General features: G+C 38.3%; 1 protein-coding gene across 3 annotated transcripts in view; it reads left to right on the forward strand.

Moving 5' to 3' along the window:
* The window catches only part of ZFYVE28 (zinc finger FYVE-type containing 28), a 321,166-nt gene that overhangs the window by 270,461 nt on the left and 23,298 nt on the right, over window positions 1-27,407 (forward strand). For 2 of the 3 annotated variants that reach the window (XM_032781069.2, XM_032781073.2), the window contains 4 exons: window positions 1,802-1,906; window positions 21,487-21,641; window positions 22,267-22,383; window positions 23,845-23,949. In XM_032781069.2, the coding sequence (XP_032636960.1) occupies window positions 1,802-1,906; window positions 21,487-21,641; window positions 22,267-22,383; window positions 23,845-23,949 (482 nt within the window). The remainder of the gene's footprint in view (window positions 1-1,801; window positions 1,907-21,486; window positions 21,642-22,266; window positions 22,384-23,844; window positions 23,950-27,407) is intronic. The other variant, XM_032781072.2, reaches the window with a different exon arrangement.

Genomic DNA, 27,407 nt, shown 5'->3' on the forward strand with positions numbered 1-27,407 from the left:
CACCTTATAGTAGCCCCATCTAAATTGTATTTGCCTAGTTTATCAATAAGAATATCATGCGAGACCGTATCAAATGCCTTACTAAAGTCTAGGTATACCACATCCACAGTGATAATAGTGTGGACTCATAATCTTGTATTATTTTACATCATTTTGCTGTCATAGAACTGGTTATGATGCCATATATTAGCAGTATGACCACATTTCAGGATTAGGAAGGTGAAGATGAGCTGTGAGAGCAAATCTTTATTTAAATGCAAATGTCTCTTCAGAGTGAGCAGAATTGGCAAGGGAAATTACTTAAAACAAATGAAAGTTAAATGGATTTTTGTTTAAGTCTGATAAATGATTTTCCCAGTGTGCCCGTCCTCAACTAACACATAATATACTCAGGGATTTATTTTTAAATTGGCAATCAGAAATAAGGAACACGAAGGGGTACATTTTGAAAGCGATGTGTGGGAGGTATGCAAACAACTCTTATTGTTTCATAATGGGATTAGATAACGTACCTTTTATATATTGCTTTGAGAAATTCCCCTTAAGTGTTCTTCTGGACACTTGCCTGCAAAACTAGCTGTTTTAAATATGACAGGAGTAGAGAATCTGGATTACAACTAGCTTGAATGCATGCCTCATACATACATGTCAGTCAAACCATTAATTCAAATTAACCAATTATATTTCTTCAAACTAAATATATTTCTGAGACAGACATCTCTCTCTCTTTGGATGTCGAACGATTTTCATTGTCAGATCCCTTAGTTCAAAAGGTTTTAAACAATTTTTTTTGTAATGTCTAGAACCAATACTACTGTGATACATTTGCTCAGGAGTACATTTTTCTTTATCTACTGTAAATTAATTTCCTTCAATGTGTGGAACTTCCAATAGTAGAGTGACAATTTTTCACTGAAATATAAACACTGTTCTGCTGCACCTTATTAATTTGCAAATGAGTACTACCTGAAATTATTTTTAATTCTAATTTTGAAATTGACTACATTTCAAATAGACAGTGTCCCTTTAAATATCATGTAATATTTACAAGCTGTTTCATTTTCGGGTGTATTCCATTATTAAATAGTTCATGTTTTGCTCATTAGCCAGTAGATTTATAAAGTAGCCGTGGTTTGTCAAGCTCTGCATAGGAATGTCAATCAGGTTTTAGATAAAATTTTGAGCTCCATGGCAGTTTTGAGGGCCATGCAGTCCTGTGCTGACTGAGCAAATAATGGATTTGTTAAATCATATAGTATAGCAGCAGGACAGGAAGCGAGAAGCAACTCTTCATTTACCACACTGACTTTCCCTTCCCATTCTCCTCCTTCCTTCCAACAGCTTGGAAACTGTTAGCTGAAACTTGTCTTGGCATTTTAAAAGCTCTTTGGGCTTATATCTTTGGTTATATTGGTATGAAACATACAATGGTTTTCAGGATGCCTGGTCATGGTGTATCTTCATTCTAAAATGTAGGCCAATATTTACAACATGTAGACACATTTGCACTCACACTTTAAAATAACTAGGGTCTTTTGTTTTTTCCCCAGCGTTCTTAACTGCATACTATAAATTAAATTGATGATTTTCACAGAGAGCATGCTCATGGGTCCTGCCAGTTGATCTGCGCTTTTTGTACTAATCTAAAATATGTTCAAATATATACCTGGGCTCCCAGAGAGTAAATGAGTGTTACTGTCGCTGTACTTTTCTTTTCTTGTATGATCATTTGCGATCCATTGCTCTAGTCTCATTTTTGTTCTTTTCAGCAGTTCATTTTGTTTCCATATGCTTTTTTCAGTTCTCAGGATGGCTTACGTGATTCCCCCCTCAGCTCCATCTCCAGCAGTGACTATGACAGTGTTTCTGTCACTACATATAGTCTCTCCAGCATATACGCTCTGAGGTAATAATAATCTCACTTCACAGTCACATTTGACTAATTGTATTGAGTGATGGTTGATGAAAAATTTTCATTGAATTAACACTGAAGTGACAGCAGCACTTCAGATAATTCTTCCTTTCAGCATGCAGGCACATTTATTTGTGAAGCTTGTTTTGTATGCTAATAAAGTCATTGTGAGAGTCTTACTGTTTGTGGAGCATTGTCATGAGGTACACAACAATGAATTGTACAACATATGGGATCATCATCTGATCTCATTATTCATTATGTTCAAAGAGGTACTTTTTAGGTACATTCCTAAAGAGGTACTTAAGATAACTAGCTTTTAAAATACAGTTTAGACAGAGTTTTATACACCTGATACAATAGGACTTCATTGCAGAAAGAGATTATTATTGAAAAACAGTGAATGACTATACATTACTAGGTCTTGTCTCTCCAGATGGCATGGTTCTGCCATCTGTCTTCTGCTTCCCTGGGATCTAATAGTAAAATCAGAGGAATGTCACAACTAAGAATAGTTTCTTTAGTTTTGCTATTATTTTGTGGCCCAAAAATATGTTAAGAATGCTGGCGTGTGTTCTCGTCAGCTAAGCACATATGAGGGAGGCGAATCTTTGTAGTTGATTTTGCTAAGAGAATTAGTAAGGATTACGAGTAAGGCTATGTTTTAGTCATGGATATTTTTAGTATGTCATGCACAGGTCACAGGCAGTAAACAAAAATTCATGGCCTGTGACCTCTCCATGAATTGTATTATATACCCCTGACTAAATCTTGTGGGGGTATGGCCCAGGTCCTAGCTCCACGCACTGTCCCCTCTCTAAGCACCGGCTCCGCAGCAGCCATTGGCTGGAGCTGCGAGGGCGATGCCTGTGAGCGGAGGTAGCTCATGGAACTAGAAGCTAAGGGACATGTTGCCGCTTTCAGGGAACTCCCCAAAGGTAAGTGCCGCCCAGAGCCCTTACACCCTCCCATTCTCCAGTCCCCGGCCCTGATCCCCCTTCCACACCCGAACTCCTGCTGCTGCTGGGGGAAAGGGGGCAGTGGCCCACAACTACCGCAGCAGCGGCTGATGTGGCTAGCAAAGGGGCTGCTCGAATTGCTCAGGCGGCCTCCAGGCCAGCCACACCGGCTACTGCAGAAGTCATGGAGGTCTCAAGTGTCAGAGGGGTAGCCGTGTTAGTCTGAATCTGTAAAAGCAGCAGAGAATCCTGTGGCACCTTACAGACTAACAGACGTTTTGGATCATGAGCTTTCATGGGTGAATACCCACTTCGTCAGATGAATGTAGTGGAAATTTCCAGGGGCAGGTATATATGCTTAGCAAAGCAACCGCTAAGAGATAACGAGTTAGTTTTCAATCATGGAGGATGAGGCCTCGTTTCTAGCGTTGAGGGTTTGAAACCAGGGAGGATTGAAAACTGGTTCTGTAGTTGCAAGCCATCACGTCTATTGTTCAAGCGCCTGAGCTGACTGTGTGAGGGGATTTGCAGATGAATTGAAGCTCAGCAGTTTCTCTTTGAAAGTCTGGTCCTGAAGAGTTTTTTTGCTGCAGGATGCCACCTTAAGTTTCATATAGTTGTCGGCCAGGGAGGTTGAAGTGCTCCCTACAGGTTTTGATATATGCTATTCGCTAATATCGATTTGTTCCATTATCCTTTTCCGTAGAGCTGTCCAGTTTGGCCAATGTATAGCAGAGGGCATTGCTGCATATAATGCATATATTTACATTGAGTGACGGGCAGTGAAAACCGGTGATGGTGTGGCTGATCTGTGTTAGGTCCTTGTGCTGGCTGTCGCCGGTGTAAGATATGGTGGCAGAGTGGCATCGGGTTTGTTGCATGGATTGGCTTCCCTGAGCTAGAGCTACGTATGGTGGCGGTGGCAGTTGCTGGTGAGAATACGTTTTCAGGATTGGCAGTTTGTCTGTGGGCAAGGATTGGGCCTGGCCACCCCCAGGCCTGTGACGTGGGGTTCATTGTCCAGGATGGGTTACTTCCTTACACTCACTGGAACGAAAATCAACGTACCCTTGAGGCCACCGACCAGGCGTTATTCTATCTACTACCGCCAGATCCACAACCCAAATCCCTGGCATGCCCCATCATCTGGGCATATGGCACTCTCACTTGAAGGACTGTCTGGATATGTGGACTCTTTACTCGACCCTATGCACCGCACTCCCAGCTATCTCCTGACACCACTTGATTTCCTGAGGAAACTTACAATGCATTGGTTCACTGGCCAGAAAACACCATCCTGAGCCACCATGGATGTAGAGGCTTCTACAGAAACATCCCACACACCAGATGGAATACAGCTGTCAGGAACAGTATCCCGGATGATGCCACAGCACAAACTGGCTGCTGAGCTCTTGCCTTGATACTCACCACAACTATTTCAAATTTGATGACATATATATCTCCAGAATCAGTGGCACCGCTATGGCACCCGCCATGGCCACAAATATGTGCCAATATTTTGGCTGACCTGGAACAATGCTTCCTCAGCTCTCGTCCACTCACGCCCTCTCTATCCTACGCTACATGATGACATCTTCATCATCTGGACCCATGGAAGAAGACTCTGGAAAAATTCCACCACGATTCAACAGCTTCCACCCCATCATCAACCTCGCCAGGACCAATTACACGGGGGTCCACTTTCTAGACACCACGGTGCAAATAAGTGAATTCACATTAACACCACCCTATATCAGAAACCTACCGACCGCTATCCTACCTTCATGCCTCCAGCTTCCATCCAGGCACATCACACGATCCATTGTCTACAGCCAAGCACTGAGGTACAACCGCATCTGCTCTAACCCTCAGACAAGAGACCAACACCTACAAAATCTCCACCAGCATTCTCAAACTCCAATACCCGCACGAGGATAAGGAAAACAGATCAACAGAGCCAGACGTGTACCGAGCAAGCCCTACTGCAAAACAAACCCAAAAAGAAACCAACAGAACTCCAACTGGCCATCAGTTACAGCCCACCAGCTAAAACCCCTCCAACGCATCATCAGGGATCTACAACCCATTCTGGACAATGATCCCACACTTTCACAGGCCTTGGGTGGCAGGCCAATCCTTGCCCACAGACAACCTGCCAACCTGAAACGTATTCTCACCAGCAACTGCACACCGCACCATAGTAGCTCTAGCTCAGGAACCAATCCATGCAACAAACCCCGATGCCAACTCTTGCCCACATATCTACACCGGCGACACCACACAGGACCTAACCAGATCAGCCACTACCGACACCGGTTCATTCACCTGCACGTCACCAATGTAATATATGCCATTAATGCAGCAATGCCCTCTGCTATGTACATTGGCCAAACTGGACAGTCCTACGGAAAAGGATAAATGGACACAAATCAGATATTAGGAATAGCAAATACAAAACCTGTAGAGGAGAGCACTTCAACCTCCCTGGCCACACATAGCAGACCTTAAGTGTGGCCATCCTGCAGCAAAAAAACTTCAGGCCAGACTTCAAAGAGAAACTGCTGAGCTTCAATTCATCTGCAAATTTGACACCATCAGTCAGGGGGTTGAAACAAAGACTGTGAATGCTTGCAACTAAGAACCAGTTTCTCCTCCCTTGGTTTTCACACCTCAATGCGTAGAACAGGGCCTCATCCTCCCTGATTGAACTAACCTCGTTATCTCTAGCTTGCTTGCTAGCATATATATACCTGCCCCTGGAAATTTCCACTACATTCATCTGACGAAGTGGGTATTCACCCATGAAAGCTCATGATCCAAAACAACTGTTAGTCTGTAAAGTGCCACAGGATTCTCTGCTGCTTTTATGGAGGTCTCAGAAAGTCAGAGAATCCATGACCTCCAGGACAAACTAGCAGCCTTAATTATGAGGGAATGCATTTTAGGGCAACAAAAAGTTATTAAAACAGAAATAAAGGTTCTTTTGTTTTTTCAGTATTTTCATAGAAATGATGTTGCCTTTTTTAACAGTACATTTGGAGAGAGATTGAAATTTGAATCAAGATGTTTCTGGTATTTCTAGATCTGTGATAATTCTCTGCTTTTCTTCTTTTGTTCTTCTTCTTGCCTGTTTATCTTTCAACTGTTTGTTTGTGTTCAATGCTTCTTGACCTTGGTGTAGGATCAGGAATTCAAGAGTTTATGAGAAGTTTGGGGAAGCAGAAATGGGGGAAAAAATAGTCTTTCTCCAAAAATGTCAGAAGAAAAGTACCATATCAAAATAATAATTTGTTTGAGTGGTTCCATATAAGATTGCAGTTAGAGTGAATTCTGTACTTCCAAATGCCAAATAATAGCATTCTATGGAGACACGTAGTTTTCCTGAAGGGTTATGCTATTCTTGCTCTCCATCTTCCCACCTTTTCTGTTTGTACGTTGCACTAATTTTTATCAGCAATCATAAAAAAAAGTTGTTGGAAAATCTATTTTATCTTATTGAATTTTTAGTCTTTGACTCTGGCTGTAAGTTGATCCCACACATCTGTCTGAAATGTCAATTGCACAAAACCTTTCTTGAGCTTTTTTAATCTTTGATTTTTTTTCTAGGTAAACACATAACTCCTAAATTATTCTAAGCATCCCATCCTTCCTTTACCTTAGTTTGCATTTTTTAGGGCTTGTATACATTGGGGATACTCAGGAAAATTAATCCAAGTTAACTAAAAGGTGTGAATTAAAAGGAAATTAATTAACTGCATTAAACCCTGAGTGGACTCTCTCATTTAGAATTAAAGTGGCCTTAATTCAGTTAAATTTAATTCAAAGTGCATAGCATAAGGGACAGACATACCAGTCCAGTACAATTTCCAGAATACATACAAATGTTACCCAAGGAATTTGGGTTTATAGTAAAGTGAATTAAACTAAACTGAATTGAGGCCACTTTAATTCTGAACGAGAGCATCTATACCGGGGTTTAATATAGTTTAACTAATCCACTTTAAATGTATACCTTTAGTTAATACAGATTAACTTTTCTGAGTGTTCCCATATAGACAAGACTTTAGTTTTTTGGTGAGGGGAATTAAATGCAAAGTGGTCTTATTGTATCTGTCCTTTGTATTTCCTTGATTAACGTGTTTATCTTTGCCTGGTAAAACCATTCTTTGTGTCTTTCCATTTCTGAAGTATTTCCACTTACCAATATTCTTTGAATAAAGAGCATTTTATCTGCTGAATGTGGTTGCCCTCTGCTAAACACACTGTGTAACTCTGGAATAAGTCCACTCCAGGCATAGTGATTGCTGAAAGGACAATACAGGATACCTCAAGTGTTCACCAGAGATTCAAAGAGCCTTGAGGACAAGTAATTCTTTATCAGCTAGGGCAGCTTATCTCCTGCACCATATTCGCCTGTCCTTGTAAATTAGTATTTTGTGTGCCACTGTACTAATATTTCTTGTAGTTAAGATAACTTGTGTCTACAGCTTTTTCTTGTAGTTAAGATAACTTGTGTCTACAATTGTTTCTTCTGAAAATTAAGTCAGATTTATAAGACTTGCACTGTTGTGTGTGAGTCCATGCTATATCACTGTGAGAATCATTGCTAAATCCCTGAATGCTACTTTAAAAATTAAGCATTTCCCTGCTCTCTGATCAGTGTTACCAGGAGTCAAGGCTTCATACTGAAACCCCCCATTCAGCAAAGTACTTAAGCACATGCTTAACTTTAACCATGTCACTATCCGATTTAAAGCGTTGAGAATACTTGTGTGCCTGTATGTGCTTGAGTGCTTTCCTGGATTGGAGTGCTAGTTTCCTAGATCCTTTTAAATACATGTACAGTATTTCTTTCCAGCACCTGAGAACTTTCCTGTTTGTCATAAGCTTTTCACTCTCTCTAAAAGTGTTCCTCTTATAACCTTAACCTTCATCTAAGGAGTGCCATCTTGCCCTGGTATCTTACCGTTTTTTCCATCAATATCTTTCTCCAGAATTTTATCATATTTTAATGTAATCTCAAGCTCCTTGGGCATCATTTTTATATATTCTGGAAAACGTGCTGGACAGGTAACTGTGTTCCTTATAAGCAATCGTACAAGGCATTTACTAATGCTTTTTGCAGTGTTTTCAGCCATTAAACTCTCTGCTGTCTTCTAACAGTCCCCCTATGTACTTGAAAAATTTCCTTTCTTAACTTCTGCAATGTTTGTTTCATTCTCGTAACTAGCTTTTTACAGTCATCATTGCTGAGTTGTACCCCTCATGCATCTTTGTTATTTTTTGGCACTTTTATTGAGTCTTTTTTCTTTCTTTACTCTTAAATGTGTCTGTGGCCTAAATTTTTGCCTTTTTGCTGTTTTCTCTAATAACCTGCAATACGAATGTAAATAGGAATCAAAATACATTATTTACAATTGTGGAAGGGAATGAATATCACGTGTTAACACAGAAATCTAAAGATTTATTTTGTCCAGTGTCATCCCAAACCATGTTAAATTTACTTGCTTGCTTTAGGATGTTACAAATTTAGAGTTTTAACTACATTAATGGGAGAGTTTGCTAACATTCATAATGCATCTGAGCAAACCTGTGTCCAGTTTTGAGCTTTGTGAGTTTTACATTCTGCTTTGTGAGTTTTGCATTGAAATAATTCAAATAGCTCCAGAGTGTGATACTGCTATGCACACTATTTTACTGCACAAGTAGTCCTGCTGACTTTAGTAGGACTCTGTGTTGCAAGGTACTATTCATTGTGAATAAGGGTATTATACTCTGGCCCAAATTGAGTTGATTTGGTGCCAGCAATGGACAAATTTGGTAGGTTGAACTATTTGTTTTTTGGCTTTTGACTTTGAACTCTATGTGGAAAGCGAAGTTCAGAAGTTGAGAACTAATGTGAATTGAAACTTAAAAAATATATGTACTTGAACCCCTGAGAAACCGAGTCATGCAAAACCATTCATCACTTGTTTCCTTTTGCTTGTTTAAGTTAGTAGCATTTTTTCATGTATGCCTTTTTGCAGTATAGTTTCAAATTTTATTTCATTTCATTAATGAATTTCCCTTAGGGTTGTCAAACTCTTTAGAGTGAGAGATGCATCTCCGAGAGCAGAGCAGATTAGGTTTAACGCTAAATAGCTCTTTAACATTATATGTTTATCATAACATCTGTTAGACAAGCAGAGGAAGAGGGAAACATTTTTGCTAGTTGAACATCAATTTCTCCATGCTACTGTGATAATCCTTTGCAGGTTATACTAGGCTAACTGACACTGATGTTACAAAACAGTAAGGAAAACTTTCTAGCTACCGGTTGTGTCTTAGAATTGAAACAAATAATTCAGAATGATACATAGAACCCTACGGTGTTTCTCATTTTTCAGTGGGGAAGAAGGTACATATGCACATACAACTCCCCACCACCACCATCCTGCACCTGAAGATGAGCCTACACTCTAAAATGCCCTCTACTAAACTTTTAGGGCTAGATTCACCAAGAAGAGTATATTCCACTTCCTTCCATGAACCTGGATCCTTGCATCCAGGGAAGAATAATCTGATGTTGCCACTACCTGCTTTCCTTCAGGATTTTTGCTGGGGGGCGGGGGGGAGTAAGGGAAGGTGAACTTTAAATTCTAGTTGGGAGTCAGTGGAATCCTACTGAAGAAAGCTACTTAGGAGATGCATTGAATCATCACACTCCCTGCTGTCCTGTTTTGTCTTTTTTTCCCAGCCAGAGCTCCACACACCTTTTTGGCACTATCAGAACAATACCATACTGGATGTTTCCAAACATTGTATAATTATGTCAACAGCTAAACCTTTTATGTGCAATCACATCTTAACTTTAATAGTAACAGAAGAATTTACACTAACACAAGATACTTATGGATAAAGATAAGGTCAAATGTATTTATTTAATAATGTGCCCTTACCGACGTACATGTAAGTCAAAAATTTCAAAGTGACTGATGATGTTTCATACCTCCATTTCTGGGTGACCAGCTTAAACTCAATAAAGGGGCCCAATTTTAAGATGGTTAGGTGCTCAGCACTTTCTGGAAATTGGTCCTCTGCAAATTGTTCCAAGTTAAGCACCCAAAAATGGAGGCAGACAAAATCACTTGTCACTTTTATCAATAGAAAATTAAACATATTACACTTTCTCTGCGGTCTCAGAGGGATCTATGTATCATGCAATTTCCCAGCACAAGGCAAATGTTTGATCTCACTTACACCACTGTAAGTCTGGAACAACACCTTTGACTTCAGGGGAATTACAAGGATTTACATCTGTAGACAGAACAGAATTTGGCCACTATGTATGCAAACCCAAAGGTTCAGTGAAAGAATTTGTTTCCTTTTCCTTTTCATTCCTTTCTTTTTCTATAAGAGTACACACATTGAACAACTTATTTTTTATATTGTTAAAGAAATAAAGTGTAATGCTTGAATCTAATCAATTTAGATTTCAGGTATATTTTCTTTACTCAGCTATGAAAATCAGACGCTTTTAAAATTAAATGTTGTCTGTCTGCAGAAATCCCTTCCTTTCTCAGCTTTCAGTGTCCCTTCAAGTTATGGAGCTAGGTCCTCACAAGTACTTTACAACACGTGTGTTTAAATTGTTTAAACTGAAGATAAATTAATGGGACTACTCATGTGCTTAAAGTTAAGCATGAGCTTAAATGCTTTACAGGATTGGCGCTATAGTAAAGATGAAGCAGATGGATGTAGAACACATTGTAGGGAATGGGGGAGGGAATGCAAGAGTGTCGACAACAGAAGCACAAGGTGGTTCTATTTAGCTAAGTATAGACGCATCCATTTTTTAAAAAAATTAAGTGGAGAAGATATATTAATGAATTAGTAACTGTCCACTTGCCTGACTAAAGTATTTGCTACAGTCCACTTCATCATTTTAGAATTACAATTTCCTTTTCCCTAGTCTCCACTTTTGTAGTGACTTCTCACACAGCAGAAGAATGAAAAGAGATAAAGCTCCCTGTCAGTGATGATCTGTGATTCAGCTACTCAGATGGGAAAAGAGAAAATTGTGGACTAATAGGAAATAATTTTGGGGCCATTTAATAATAAAATTGGTGCCTTCTCCACCAGACTAACACTATTTTTTTCAGAGACACGTCTCCCCATTTAATATCTGTGTGTTGGATTTTTTCCCTGTAAAAACCCAGATAGCTCTTTTGAAAATAATAATAATCCAGAGAGGATGTTCTGATTTAATTACTTGACTACTCCAATCTCACTAGATGTAACTTTGTGAGTTGGTGACTTAAGCACGCCAGGTAACTCAAATTCTCCATGTAGCAGCACTGCACCAGCAACTTCTTTGGAAAATTAATGCCATATTTTGAGTGCAAGGTGAATCTTACTTTCTTTACACCTGATCATATCTATACACCTGATCCAAAACCCACGGAAGTCAATGGGATGCTGGATTTCAAACCTTTAATGGGCATTGCAATTACTCAAACAGCAGTTAATACTAATGTCTAAACCAAACACCAAAGTCTTTGTACTTAGAGATGAGGGAAATGCTAATTAAGGCAAGATCTCCTGTTCTTGTTACTAATAATTAATGTAAAATGATGAAACTAGCCAAATAACTAGGAAAGGTACAATTGTATATTTTCAATAGTTTGAGTAAAACGCTGACAGTCAGTGTGGATGCATGTGCTGAACAAACATATTTGAGGGAATGTGGGACTAGGAGGCACAAGGTCATCCTTACTCAGTATAGGAAGAAGGAGAGGTGAGATGATGTTTGTCTTGTTCATGAAATGAAGGTGAATTGGTGGAGGCTTCATGATTGGCAAGATGGCTCATATGAAGTGGGTGGATGGCTATTCTGTTAATATGTAAACTGTGGGATGGTACAGTGGGAGTAGTGGCTTTTACTGGAAATGCAGGAGGCTATAATATTTGGGGATTAAAGATGTTTCGGGCATATCCGTGGGTGATCAGGGACATGGGGATGGATCAGTTACTTGATTAAGCTCAACTGTGAATTTCCTCACTTTCAAATGTTTAATTTTTTAACTGTATTGTTCCCATCAGGTAGGTGTGTGTTTCTTTAAGGTATATGTATTGGCAGTACAACCATAACTCTATCTTAATGTAGGCTTTTGTTTGGGAATACCACATTTTGGTCACTGGGTAACTGGAAGATTATTTTTTTTTCCCCTTTCCCTGCTCTAATTTCTGAAAAGACTGTTCAGAATTTATAAAGGCTGCTGCTAATTACTCTGCATGTAAAGCTTTTGATTCTAGGGTCAGGAAAGTAAAGACCTCAACTAGTGTAGCTGAGGGAGGAGGAAGGGATTTGTGTGTAAAGAGAAAATCAGAATATGCAACAGTTCTGTTTTTTATCCTAAATTGTTAACATTCCTGCCGGAAGGTGTTTGATTATAGATTGTCTGTGCATGTTTTAAGCTCTGTGAGGCTGGGTATTTGATATGGAACTCTTATTCACAAGCTGTTGGTATAATAGTTATATATAATACATAATAGTAAAATACAGTAGTTCCCAAACTATTTACTAAGGTGACCCTCCAACTGCTTTTGGTCTTGTTTGGAAACCCTACCATTGCATATGTGTACTCTCCCTCCCAGCACAGCAGCCCTAATCCTGACCTGGTACAGAGAGTAGTTCTCGGGCTGTGGGTGAGGGTTGGGTTTGGAGAGTGAGGCCACCCAATCATTCACTCCACAGCAGTGGCTCCAGTCAACCCTGATAGGCAAAACTTGTGTAGCAGTGTGACCCTGTGCAGCAGGTTGTAACACCCAGAGCAGGGAGCCAGTCCCACGAGCAGGATGAGTGCAAGGTGGGCTTGCTTTCTATATCTCTTCATCCCTCCCCAGGGGCCAGGAGAAGGGTATGTTTGCTTAGGGCTCTGTAACCCTTCTAGAACCTTTTTCTCAACCTACTATTTGAGAAGAACTGGTATAATGAGGGCCGGCACAACCATTTAGGCAGCCTAGGCAATCGCCTAGGACGCCAGGATTATTCAGGGGGCGGCATTTTGCCGGGGGGACAGCAGGCGGCTCCGATTGACCACTGGAGCCGCGGACCAAAGGACCCTCTGCAGGAATGACTGCGGCAGCTCCACCGGAGCTGCGGGATCAGTGCGGGAGGCGGCGAAATGGCCGTGCGCCTAGGGCGCAAGAAACCCTAGCACCAGTCCTGGGTATAATACACTGTATTATATAATGGTTTACCTCTACTACTTTATTACCATATCTTCTGACCACTTCCTGTGGAGTGGTACAGACAAAAGAGATCAGAGTTCATCCGCTCTGCCAGCTTTTGCTTATGATCTTAGACCACAAGACATTTGTGACTGTAACAGATGTTTCTGGTTTTTTCACCAGCAGGAATCTCTTGATGTGTTTCATGACTCCCCTAGGTTTTAATGCTTTTTCACAAACTTGTAGTGGAGCCCCAGGAGAGACAAACAAAACCTCCAAAGGGCTCTGCATTTTCTAATTTACTGTATGTCACCTAGAAAATTCCACAATTTGTTTTCAGGCAGGTTAAATTTTTCACATGTCTAACGTGTCTTCAGTGCCCTGAGTGAGATAGAATTGTTGCCAAAGGAGATACTGAGATATATTATATGAGCTTCTAACTATTTTAGCAACGTTATAACGTGAGAGTAAAATTTCAGCTTGTAGGATTTTTGTTTTTATTTTTTAATGTTAGATTTCATATTGAAGAGATACGGGGCTTAAAATGCCCAATATGGTACAAATAGAATAATCATCCTTAAATGTATTTTATTTATATTCTATGTAATCTAAATAAAATAGTCAAATATACAAGAATCTTAAACAAGGGCAAAGGTTTTGTTGTTCTTCATGGGCACGCATCTGTTCATTACATCATAGGTATGTGTGCATTCTGATGCCAGAGAGTTTTCCCTAGAAGTACCAGTAGGGGTGGCCCAGCCTACTTTCCCACTCCTTGTGCCTTGAAATGGGAGTATAAAAGGCAGAACTGCCCCACCTTCAGCTCCTTCTCACTGCCTGTGGCTGGAGCATTTGTATTTTCTGTGTACAGTAAACTTGTCATCTGCTCATCTATACCTAGTGATCCAGCACTCTTTTTCACCGTTTGACACAAAAAAACTTTATTTTGTTTATTTTTTATTTTATTTCAAATTGTAATTCTTAGTCATTTTTTCCAGTCATGAGGGCCTCACCTTTGATTTTTCAGTTCACCCTTTAATAATTTAGTAATTTAGAACCTAAGAGTGGCTATACTGGGTCAGACTGATGGTCTGGATAGCCCAGGATCCTCTCTTCCAACAGTGGCCAGTGCCAGATGCTTCAGAGGGAATGAAAAGAACAGGGCCATTATTGAGTGATTCATTCCCGTCAACCACTCCCAGCTTCTGGCAGTGAATTTGACTTTATTTATCATTTTTAAGATATAAAAACATTGAGTGCCAATTGGCATTTCCTGTGCTATTAATAGCACATAAAGTATTAGATTCAAGAAAATGATTTTTATAGTGCAAATTGCTTTTTTTTTCAAAAAACTTAAAATAGCACGTTGTTTGGGGATTTTAAGATTATACATAATTAACTAAATTGCTACAATAATTGCAACCTTTGCAGAGTTCTTGGCAATGGGAAGACGTTATGTAAGATCACTAATTAAGTTTAAAAAAGAGAGAATTTCTTCCCATTCTTAGAACTGCATGAAAAATGGACAGATGGCTTCTTTTTTCAATTAAAAATGTAGGGTACTTTTAAATACATTAATCAGCTTTTTGCGGTGCTGACTCCTATGACTGGATACATTAGGACTCGGCTAGGTTCTGGGAAATTTTGCAACTGATTTCAGCAAGTTGTTGTTTTCTATTTATTTAATTTTTTTTAGGAGAACTGATTTTTGGGAGTGGGGGATGTGAAAACTTTATGCTAATGAATTTCTCTAGCCCCTATAGTTCCTTCAAGTGGGATAAAGTTTTCTACATTTCTGCATCTCAGTCTCTATTTCTGTCTGTCTCACACAGTTATGACTGGATAGCTTCTTTTGGAGTTAACTATTATATTACTATTTATTATGCCATCCAACGTAGCTCCATGTGTTAGTATGAAATTCAATCTTCTCATTAAGAGTGCATTGTCTCCTTAGTGCTCTCAGAGCCTTCCCGTATGAGAGTGAAGGTTCAAAATCCAAATCAAAACTCATGTTCACATCCCCAACAAACTCCTGGGCTGATGCTCTCACACAGTACTATACACTATTACCCTTCCCCACCCCCACCCCCCACCACACACACACAGAAAGATGCTTTTAATAATTGTATTTTTAAATTCTTCAAGTTAAGGGTTTTTTTTTTTGCAGTTTAGATTTATTCCATTCTGCAGTATATTTTCCCAAAGTGACTGTATATTTCTGAGAGCCTTGGGTGCATATTTGACCAAGTGAGACATTGTTGGAAGATAATGTTGTCACAGTGGAAACAGAAAGCTCTTGAAAGTAAATTCAGATGGATTAAGTTTTACATTCCCAAGCTAATTTTTTTCCAAGTAGCCAATATCTTTATTTTGCCAATTTTTTCATATTTTCATTTGAATTTCAGAAAAATTTGAACAAAATGCTAAATATGGTACCCAGAAAGTCTCTATTGACATAAAAACTCTGGTAGAAACCAACACTGATATCTTGTAATTTTTTAGGAAGTTATGTCTTCATCCATTGTCTTTCTATAGGTCAGGAATTGTCATTTAATATTTGTACAATGCCTCACACATTGGCACCCTGACCTGGTTGAGGCCATTAGGTGCTAATGCAATATAAATGTTATATAAGAATAATAACTTACTGAAGAGACGTTATATACAAAAACAATGGGTGGGATTTCTAGAAAGCACCTAAATGAATTTCAGTGGGACTTGTAATCCTATATTACGTAGGCACTTTTGAAAATTCCATTCCAAGTAAAAAATATAATGGACCCTTATGACAAAAAAATTAGTTTAGGTATAAAAAGAAAATTATTATAAGAGACAAACTTAGATCTCTAAGGTGAGAGAAAAGAATCACAATAGAATAAATAATTTGAGAAATGGTATGTAGGTGTGTAATTAGGACTGTGTCATAATGCATATGCATGAGGGAGCCAAATACATGCAACCTTAAATTGAGAATTTCCTGATATATCAGTTTTTAACCGTGGAACTTTAGGGATTGTTAACATAGGGCCAGTGCCTCAGCTAATGTAAATTGGCATAATTCCATGGAAGTCAAAGGAGCTACACTGATTTATGCGAGCTGAAAATCTGACCTGAAGTCTTTTTCTGTGGAATATTGATCAGAACTAAAGAACTGACTGATATCACTTTCCAATTTCCAGCATGACATACAGCAATGTTAATATTATTCCTTGAAGCTGAAGATGTATGTAGTTATGGAAAACGTTTTTTCAAATTTTCCTGCAATGTGCTTTATCTCATTTCAACATCTCTGAAACGTCACTTTTTGTGTGCGTGTGTGAATTCAGACAGAATAACTTAACTGCAAAATATATCATCTCTTGGTTTTGCAGTGGGACAAATTTCTGCTTCAAAATAAGCTAAACTTCACATCAAAATAGTACCTTTTTAAGGAACAAATTTTTGAAAGCTAAAGTAATTTTGAATTTACAACAAAAGTGGAAATATTCACATTTCAGATTTTGTTGTGAAATGTCCCATTGCTTCTTAGGACCCATACTCGTACAGCTTCATAGCATTTCCCAGAACAAGCAATAGAAGTGTCCAGATTACAAATAATTTAAGATTATTCATATGGTAAGAATAATCACTATTTCTTCTTAGCATATGCACAACATAGCTCAGATGGCACATGACCAGGATTCATCCCTGATTTTGGTTTGCCAGTTGGACCATTAGCTTGCCTGGCCCTGGCCGGTTACTAATGGGGAGTGCAACGTGAACACCAATCCATGCCCCCCAGAATAATCACTCAGTTCTATATAATATTTTTCTGGATGATATTTGTATTATTGCTATGGAGCCTCCAGGGCCTTAGCTATATTGATTTTATGTCTAAGATCAACCTGTCTTGCTGGAATTGAAGCCCGTTTGATTTAGATTTATTAAACTAACACTGACAATGTGCTGAAATCTCTACATTTCATGTAGAGTCATAATTAAAGACATTGCCTGAAAACAGAACATCAGAGGGGAACTTTTACTTTTCAGAACTGAGGAAGTTATTGAACTGTACATAGTAGGATAGTACGTAGTAGGATATAGTAGGATATCAACTGCCCCCTGCTATGAATAATCAACTGCTTCTCTTAATCTCCTTTTAAGAGAACTAACTGTTCTTGTGTAATATAAATGTAAAGCTTATATAACTCTCTGCTGAAATCCAGCATCACACTAGGAGCTTGTGTTTAGCTGGTTATCCACCACCATCCCCAAATCTTTTTCCCAGGATAGAATACCTAGTCCTGTAAATATGGCCTACATATTTGTTCCTAGATGAATATGTGTTAAAATACATATTGTTTGCTTGTACCCAGTTTACCAAGCAATCCATATCACTCTGTATCAGTGATTTGTCCTCTTCATTTACCACTCCACCAATTTTTACGTTGTCTGCAAACTTTGTCAGTGATGATTTTGTTTTCTTCTAGGTCATTGATAAAACATTAAATAGCATAGGGCAAAGAACTTATTTCTGTAGGACCCCATGGGAAACGCACTTGTTCAATGATTCTCCATTTATAATTACTTTTGGAGACCTATCAGTTAACCAACTTGTAATCCATTTAGTGTGTGCCATGTGAATTTTGTATTATTCTAATTTTTTTAATCAAAATATATTCAGGGTTTGTGCGATACACGTTTAACAAGAAGAATTCATTGTCCTTTTTGTTTTTCTCTCGATATTTATTAAATTATTTTCTTTTGAAAATTTATTAACAGAGGTACTAGGTTTCCCCTCATCTGAGATTTTGAATAAATGAGGCAATACCTCTCTACTTCAGAACATAATATTTATTTGCTATCAGTGCAAATAACAGCCTCTTCTTACACTGAACCATCCCATATCAAGGCCAATCTGATAACATTTTAAAAAAATGCCTTCTACACATCTGCTATCAATTGGTAAAGATCATTTTTAATCAGTTATGTGCTATTGTGTTGTTATATGCAAATCTATTATGAAATCATATAAGGAAGGTGTTCCCACTAGATTTCTAAAACCTACCTGATCAGGTATTGAAATTATGGTGAAGACATAGCTGTCCAATATTTTAACCCTCTGTAGTATTCAAGTGAAATTTACTATAAGATCATTTTAAAACCTACAAAGTCTCAGATACCTGTTTTGACATAGCCACCCGTTTGCTGTACCACTGCTATAAGAAAAGTTATATCTCTAATTCCAATTGATCATTCTCTTTTTTCCCACTACATCTTTAATTTTCAAAACATCTCTATGTACACCTCTACCTCGATATAACGCTGTCCTCGGGAGCCAAAAAATCTTACCGCATTATAGGTGAAACCGTGTTATATTGAATTTGCTTTGATCCACCGGAGTGCACAGCCCCGCCCTGCCCCGGAGCACTGCTTTACCACGTTATATCCAAATTCATGTTATATCGGGTTGCGTTATATCGAGGTAGAGGTGTACTATTCCCTATACCATTATTAAAGTAAAACACTTTAAAATAAAATATGACCAGTCTGTCCTTTATTTCAATACATTATTTTATTTGCATCAATTTTTCTTTATATTTAGGGTGCTGCTGCATAAATATGGCTTGATCATCATGATAAAGGCAAACTCTGCCAGTCTAACCCAGAAATGATTGTTAACACCATATTTGATATTATTCTGGAAAGTTCATTCTTCTTTGAACAGTGACAAAAGGAATCCTGAGCACTAAATACTTCATCTTCCTATAAATAGTTCTATATAGTTTATATCTGTCTATCCTAATTATATAAAACCTTTCATCCCAGAATTCCAAAGCACTTTTCACACTTTGTAGTAAGAAATCTCCACCCACCACAGAAGTTCAGCGAGCTACATAGTAGAGCGTGATAGATATTAACAGCACACTACAGAGCTGTTACTAATTTGGAATACGAAGTGAATAAAATTGTATTGGTTTGAAATAGCAGGAGGAATTTATGTAGGTAAAACATGATTACCCAGATAAGAATCTGACCGAGACATTGGGGTGAACACCTCTTTCTCTTGGAAAACTGAAGTGACTGAATATATTATGTTCTGAAAGGTCCCTCACAGAGCTCTGTGCCCACTTAACCGCATGCTCTGGAGTCTGGAACACTCCCTCAGTAGTGATTCAGAGGGGAAAGAGTCTGTTAAATTGCCAGACTCACTTTCTGCTGCACCTGGGTTTTCCGTAAAAGTTCCCATACAGGCCTAACACAGCTTAGCTTGAGAGATCCAATGAAATCACAATGTTTATTTTGCAAATATATTGCAAATACTTCATATATAGAGAGAGAGGAAAAAAACCCTTTCCTTTTGCCATGTTGGTTAGGACCAGATAGGAAACTCACATTGGGGGAGAAATTATACAAGTTGTCCTCTTGGAGTCAATGGGACTAATTGTCTAACTACTCCCCACCGCAAGTAAGGGATTCAAGATCTGGCCCTTTGCAATTTGTTTTTGCAAGCAGTTTACTCTCTCTCAAACCACTTACTCATGTTGCTTGGCCCTATGCTAAATCGTTGCCTTTAATCGGTGCTATCTGAAACCTTTCCATGTTAACAGATATCACAAATATTATAATTTCACCCCCGAGAATCATGGAGCAGTTGACTGAGAGAGAGAAATTTGATTATCTTCACTAATTCTAGGCAAAAAAGATTTGTTAAGGTGAAATTAAAGTTTGAGCATAAAAATTTCTTACAAAACCATTGTAATTAACAAACATTAAACAAACAGGAAGGTTAAGATTAAACTTGCAAGAAACCCAAATATTTGAAAGTATGGAAAATCACAATTAAAGTACCCAAACTACCTTAATTCTGCATTCTCAGTTATCCCAAGCGCCCATCTTTTCATCTGTGTTCCTTTTATAATTAGCCAGTAAGGTGTGTCATTTTCAGATCAAAGACTTTTAGTACGGCTTTCAGAATTCCTCAGCCTAATGTCTACGGTATTACATTTTTGAGCACTCACTGTGCTTGTATAGCTCATAAGGGGAATATCAAAACTGTGCCCCACAAATAATTGGTTTGAAATCATCTCGATAAATACATTAGCTCTTTATCTGACACTTAAATAAGTGGTTTGGGGCCTTATAGTAGTAGGGACTGATCCCGCAAGATGCTGAACGTATCAGTCAGTATGTTATTGGTTAGGCCCCTAATGTGAAGTAGGAAATAATTGCCTTCAGCATGTTATTTTTAGTAACTTGTAAAGTGAACTTTTTTTTTCAGTGCTATGTGTATAATGGGAAAAAGGCTGGAGTTAGCAAAACTACTGTGTGATTATGAGTAAAGCATTCTAGATTTTCCTAGTCACTGATGAGAAGAATCTCTTTGGTATGGATGGGGAAATTAGTCTGAGTTTCTTACTTTCTCAGGGAATAGAGTAGAGGGATGCACGTTTACTTTGCCTTGACTAGATGAGTTCAATTTTAATTGCAGTTCACTCTATTCAAAAGTTATGATCAAAGGGGAAACAAGGGCTGGAGAGTCTAACTCTGGAGACCACCACTTTTTAAAATAGTTTTTTAAATAGCTTGTTTGATTAACTTCAGTTTTGTTGGAGAAAATAACCTATTTCCACTGGGAAGCCTCCCTGAGGATTGGTTTACATTTTGAGCTCTGTCTCCATAAGAAGAAAAGACCTAGGGAATAATTTTTTTTTTTAATGAAGTTTTAAGTCTCCTAAGGTCATTTGGTGGCCTATTATAAGCTCATTGGCACTGATGAGCCATTCTGAGATAACAATTTAACATCTCAATAACTTCTAAAATTAGGGTGTAATGGCCTAATTTACATCCTGTGTGCTAGACCTTTACTAAAGAAACTATGATTGATTGCTTTCCCTTCCCTCCCTCCCCCTTGCAAAGTGGTAGTTAAAACTAGAATGGTTTTGGATTCTGGTGAACCTCTCTGTTTTACCTCTCAATTCTGGAGCCCCTATTCCAAATAACTTGAAAATTGATAGAAAAATTCTAACTTGGCCCCAGATCTAACCTTCCCATTTTGAGGCTAATATTCTTTTATGGATTTTAGCGAGGTGGTAGTGCCTAGAACTTGGCTTACACTGGAAACAGAACTAAATTGTGGATTGATTACTGCCACTTCATAGTGACAAAGGACAGTCCAATAAAATACTGGAAAATGGCTTTCTGGTTAAATGTTATTTCATAAATATGCCATAGAATGAAAATCAGCCCTCATAGTAATTATATAGGCTTCGTCCAGAAGGGTCAACCAGAATTTACAGCTATTTGTTCTGTTTTATGGTGAGAGCATTGTTTGAGCAGGAAATCCTTAAGAGGCCAGTAGTTCTCTGAAATACAAAGTGATGATTTAAGTTACCTTTCTTCCTTACATTTTGTCCCCTACAGCAGTTTAATGACCAGCTCCTGTTCATCTGATGACATTGATCAGGAGGAAATCCAGCTTGCCTTGCAGGCAGCTAAAATTGCTACCAGAGAGAAGATCAGATCCCGATTTCACGGCAGCAATGACCTTATTCACCGACTCTTTGTCTGCATCTCAGGTATGAGAGCTCCCTTTGTTATGAATGTGATGTAGCTGCAGGATTGTAATTTAGGGCCTTACCCTGCAAACAGCTCTTGCAGGGGCAGGTGTCTGCCTGTACAGAGCAGCTTGTAGGACTGGTGTTTGGGGGCTGCTGAAACCTGCAGTAAAGGAGGAGCTTGGTTATGCAGGTGCTTCATCCTCACAGAGTTCCCTCTTCCCAGTGCTGTCCCAAGACTCCAATGGAAGAAATTCCTGAAGGGAATTTGGTAGTAGTAGTCCTTGTATCATAACTTGTATCCTGTAACTTATCATAACTTTTTCTAGCTATGTAACAATGTAATTCGTATTTAAAGAATCTCAGAATGTTATTATGATGAAAGAACACTACAGATATTGCATATCAGATTACAAGTATTATAGGGACAAAAAAGTCTTGACTGTTATTGTAGTTGAATCTAATTTCTTTTAAAAAATAAAATGTTCAACTATAATCTTAATTTTATAACCAATATGAACTATAAGTATTCCCTGTTCTTTTTAAATATCAAATCATTAAAAGCAGCATTGTACATACTTAGAGGATGATTATTTTTTTTTGTGGTGTTCAAATAATGGTGTTACCCATTTCCACTGCCTGCTAGGTGTGGCTGACCAGCTGCAGACAAACTATGCCAGTGATTTGCGAAGCATCTTAAAGACCTTATTTGAAGTGATGGCAACCAAACCCGAAACAGAGGACAAGGAAAAGCAAAAGAAAGGTGAACATAATAAAGTACATTTTCTCTATTGCACCTTTCAGGAGGTCTTTAAAATATTCGACAGATTTGTCTTTTGTTCCTGTGAAATAACTCTCAGCTCTTCTACAGAGCTATTATACAGTCAGTTAACCCTGGGTAAAATGAGATCATAGAAATGGAATGTAAATGAGATGTATTCAGTGGAAATATACATACATGTTAGTATGTCTTGCAGCAAAAGTCAAAAGACCTAGTCTCCAGGATGCTTCTGCCCATTTGCTTACTGATACAAGGAAAGGAATAGTATTTCTTGTCTGTGTGGTTGTAATAAGATATGTACAGGGATTGCACTTGATTGCCCATGGTGTGTTATGACATTTTGTTTCTCCGTGTCCTATGTGAAATAATACAAAGCAGTGAAGATATTTTAACTTAAAAATTAAGATAATGATGTGTAAAATGACAAACTGTCAAATGATGAAACAATGTGTTTAAAAAAAAAAAAGAATTCTGGCTTCACTTGTAAAAATGGCATATAAATCAAGGAATGCCAAGTAGATCTGCAAAGTGGGAAAATATCCAGTTATGAAACACTATTGAATTAAGCAGACAAAAGTGGCCAGAACTGGAGCAGGAGCCAGCAAGAGATTCAGATGTTATCAGGTTTTCCTCAGTTACCACTTTGATTCTTTCTTGTCCAGGGAATGAACAAGGTCTGCTGAATGTTTGTCTTTTTTTTTTTAAATAATAATTGCCCAATTAAGGCTATTTTTTCTTCCCTTTTAAAAAAGCCAAGTTGTCCCAATAAGATATGGTTAAATAAGTCCTTTGTTACAGATTGTTAACTAGACCTATTGAGTGTCTGAAACCAGGCAGGACTCTTGGGTTTTCCCTTTGATTTCTCTCTCATAATCAGAGAGTCTCCAATTTTCCCTTCTCCTTATTTTGTTCAAAAAATGTTTTTAAGGATTTCTTACTGAGGGGCTTACCTCTAAATTCACATGTCATGAATTAAGGGTATTTCTGATAAATGTAGTTTACCAAGACCGGGCTGACTTTTTTGGGAGTGATCAACACCCCACAGGTAAGTTATTCAGTTAGGTATGTCTGTATTGTATCTGTGGGTGTGAATGGTAGTTCCCGTAGACATTCTCATGCTAACTGTACTCTAGATAGCTCACCAAAAATAGCTGTGAAGATGCAGAACTGCAGGCTTCAGTGTGGGTTGCATAAGCCCATCTGACCACCCCTGGGTACGTACTTGCTTGTGCAGCTGGTGCTGACGCCCACACCATGACATCCTCACTTCTGTATTTAGAGAGCTAGCATGGGTAGGTTTACATGAGCTACAAATCACACAGCCTGCTGCAATGTAGATGTACCCTAAGTGTGGTTGGGACCTCCCAATATCTTTGTTGCGGTGTTGGTAGAAGACTATAAAAAAAGATATGCTATCATAATCTAATATATGGTGTTTTTCAGTTAATCAGGGTTTAAGGAATGCAGCACTGGAAGATTGTGCTTTATGCCAGGAAACCATATCGTCTTCAGAACTTGCAGCAAAGGCCAGAGATGGGGACTTTGAAGGTATTTTAACATTTCTGAGAATTAAAATAAGGGCTGTTGGTGGGTAAAGTGGGAAACTGAGTCACAAGTTCACCCAATCTAGGCTTTATCAATTTTCGTCTTTATTTATACTATTTCAGACCAAAATATTGTCACTTATAGTGTCTGAACATACATTTATGCCAGACAAATGATAACAGAAGAAAGGAAATTGGTAAAGGGCCCAAGTTACCACATTCTGGAGCACCAGGAAGGCCTTACACCTTCCATGACGGTTGCCACCTCCTTTGATCTCTTGGTCTGATCCTTCAGTCTGTTCCTTTGGTTTCTGGTCCAGTGTTTCTCTGAATTAGGTCTTGTTGACTTGGGATCATTTATACATTACCACAATGCAGATTACTTAACCTTTTTCCAGTCATCTTGGTAATCACAATCGGCCACTGCAATCACATTAACCCTTTGGGGTTTAGGTAAATCAAAGCATACCTAAAATTACATATGTGCAAGCTTCGATTACCCAATTTCTGCATTTATTTATTTTTTTGTTTATGTAGTCTCTGTGTCACGTTGTTTTGTGTCATCCTGCCCCTGGGTTTTCCCAGTAAAAGACTTATTGCTGTTACAGGTTTGTGTGTCTTTACCTTAAAACTTTCAAATTCAATATGTGTTTATTATCCTATCCTACCCCTTCATCTATTCAAGAGTAATTTTGGAAAACACAATGACCCTTTTCTGTCAACATTTCTTATCTTCTTTAAATATGGGTTTTCAAAGGCCTTTTTCACTCAAAGTCCAGTTTTGCTTGTGCATCATTATAAAAAACCCACTTCATTAGAATTTTTCCTGTGAAAGCATTTTGAGGACTATCTCAACTTTAGAGTCTTGATATTTAGTTGCTTTTAATGGTACTCCAACAACACTGACTTAGGTACAAAAGTTACTGATTAGGACTAAAAGAAAATAGATTAAAAGTGTGGCTCTTCTCTGAAAAGTGAATAAAAATGGCATCATGGGATTCCAGGGGGTCATGACTCCAGTTGGAATATGCTCAGTTTGCCATCTATATCCTTTTTATAACTGATAGCCTTGCAAAACTCCGCCTGAGATCTGAAAATCACGTATGTACAGTATGTATATCTGTGTCAGTATAGACATATACTGTATATAGTGAATACATAATTATATGGTGTGTAAGCTTATATGGCATGTGTGTCAGTTTACTGCATTACTCATAAGAGAAAAACCACAAATGATTTATATAGGTCATTCCAAATTAACTCCATACCTCACCATTACGCATTTTTATAAAACCCATATAATTTTTCAGAAGTGTTCTAGGAATGTCTGAGAATTTTTTTTAAAAAATGTTATTGATATTCTTTTTGGATCTCTCATTATATAAAGACAGTATAAGCCTTAGCATCAGAAATCAAGCTGTTCTTCCTAGAAGGGAGAGAAATTATAAATAATATATCTTAGATCAGGGGTCGGCAACCTTTCAGAAGTGGTGTGCCAAGTTTTCATTTATTCACTCTAATTTAAGGGTTTGTGTGCCAGTAATACATTTTAACGTTTTTAGGAGGTCTCTTTCTATAAGTCTATAATATATAACTAAACTTTTGTTGTATGTAAAGTAAATAAGGTTTTTTAAATGTTTAAGAAGCTTCATTTAAAATTAAATTAAAATGCAGAGCCCCCTGAACTGGAGGCCAGGACTCGGGCAGCGTGAGTGCCACTGAAAATCAGCTTGTGTGCCACAGGTTGCCTACCCCTCTCTTAGATCATTTTTAGAGGTTTCTAAAATAACTTGTATTTTGAAGTCTGATCTTTTGGGGCTAATTGCAAGTGCTGCATCCCACTGAGAATCTGGCAACCTCTTATTCTCGGTGATATTCAACTGATAGGAAGTTCTCAGTTTTCAAAAGTGTCATCTAGTAATTTTTGGTCCCAGACTTCAGATGCCTTGAAAGGTCAGCCAAGCCCTTTTAAGATCTCTCAAATTGAACTAAAACTGAAGCTTCCACTTCTGAAAATGCAGGCCCCTATTTCTGTGCTGTTAGAAATGGGACTTAATCACAACATTCAGATCAGGATTCAAGCATCCAAGAAGTTCCTATCTCCAATTTTGGTTTAGGTATATAGATATAGGTATGGAACCAACCACATAGTTTGAGTCTGTATCTGAACTTCCTTAAAATTCAGTGGTGGCTGAATCTGAATTTGATTGGTTCTGAGGTGTATATGTTTAGCTTTACATGGAACACCACATACAAAAAAACACATTTTTAAATATTCTATACCAGTGGTTCCCAAACTTGTTCTGCCGCTTGTGCAGGGAAAGCCCCTGGCGGGCCTGGCCGGTTTGTGTACCTGCCACGTCCACAGGTTTGGCTGATCGCGGCTTCCAGTGGTCTAGATAAATTACTATAAGGTGAGTGCACAACTGGTTGAGTGTAATTATCAATGGTTTGCTATCAGACTGTGTGGGTGTATCTAGTGGCATCCTATGGGAGTCAGTACTGGTTCCAGTACTATTCGATATTCTCATTAATGACTTGAATAATAATATTTATAAAATTTGCAGATGACACCAAGCTGGGCATGGGTTGGCAAGCACTTTGGAAGACAGGATTAGAATGCAAAACAACCTTGACAAATTAGACAATTGGTCTTAATTCAAAGAGATGAAATTCAATAAAGACAAGTGCAAAATGCTACACTTGGAAAAGAAAAATTAAATGCACAACTAAAAACGGAGAATAATTGGCTAGGGAGCAGAACTGGAGAAAAGTATGTATGTGAGGTTATAGTGGATCACACATTGAATATGAGTCAACAGTGAGTTGCAGCTGTAAAAAGGCTAATATCACTCTGGAGTGTATTAATAGGAGTGACCTATGTAAAACACAAGAGGTAATTGTCCTTCTTTACTAGGTACTGATGAGGTTTCAGCTGGAGTGCTGTGCAGTTCTGGGCATGACACTTTAGGGAAAATGTGGCTAAATTGGAGAAAGTTCTGAGGAGAGCAACAAAAATTATATAAAAAAAAAAAACAGGAGTACTTGTGGCACCTTAGAGACTAACGAATTTATTTGAGCATAAGCTTTCATGGGCTACAGCCCACTTCTTCGGATGCATGGAATGGAACATATTTTGAGGAGATGTATATACACATAGAGACGGCATGAAAAGGTGGGAGTTGCCCTACCAACTCTAAGAGGCCAATTAAGTAAGGAGAAAAAAAAAACTTTTGAAGTAATAATCAAGATTGCCCAGTACAGACAGTTTGATAAGTGTGAGAATACTTACAAGGGGAGATAGAGTCAATGTTTGTAATGGCTCAGCCATTCCCAGTCCCTATTTAAACCTCAGGTGATTGTATCTAGTTGCATATCAATTCCAGCTCAGCAGTTTCTCGTTCGAGTCTGTTTTTGAAGCTTTTCTATTGCAAAATTGCCACCCGCAGGTCTGTCATTGAA

Source organism: Chelonoidis abingdonii, chromosome 5 (genome assembly GCF_003597395.2).
Source record: "Chelonoidis abingdonii isolate Lonesome George chromosome 5, CheloAbing_2.0, whole genome shotgun sequence".
Classification (NCBI taxonomy): Eukaryota; Metazoa; Chordata; order Testudines; family Testudinidae; genus Chelonoidis; species Chelonoidis abingdonii.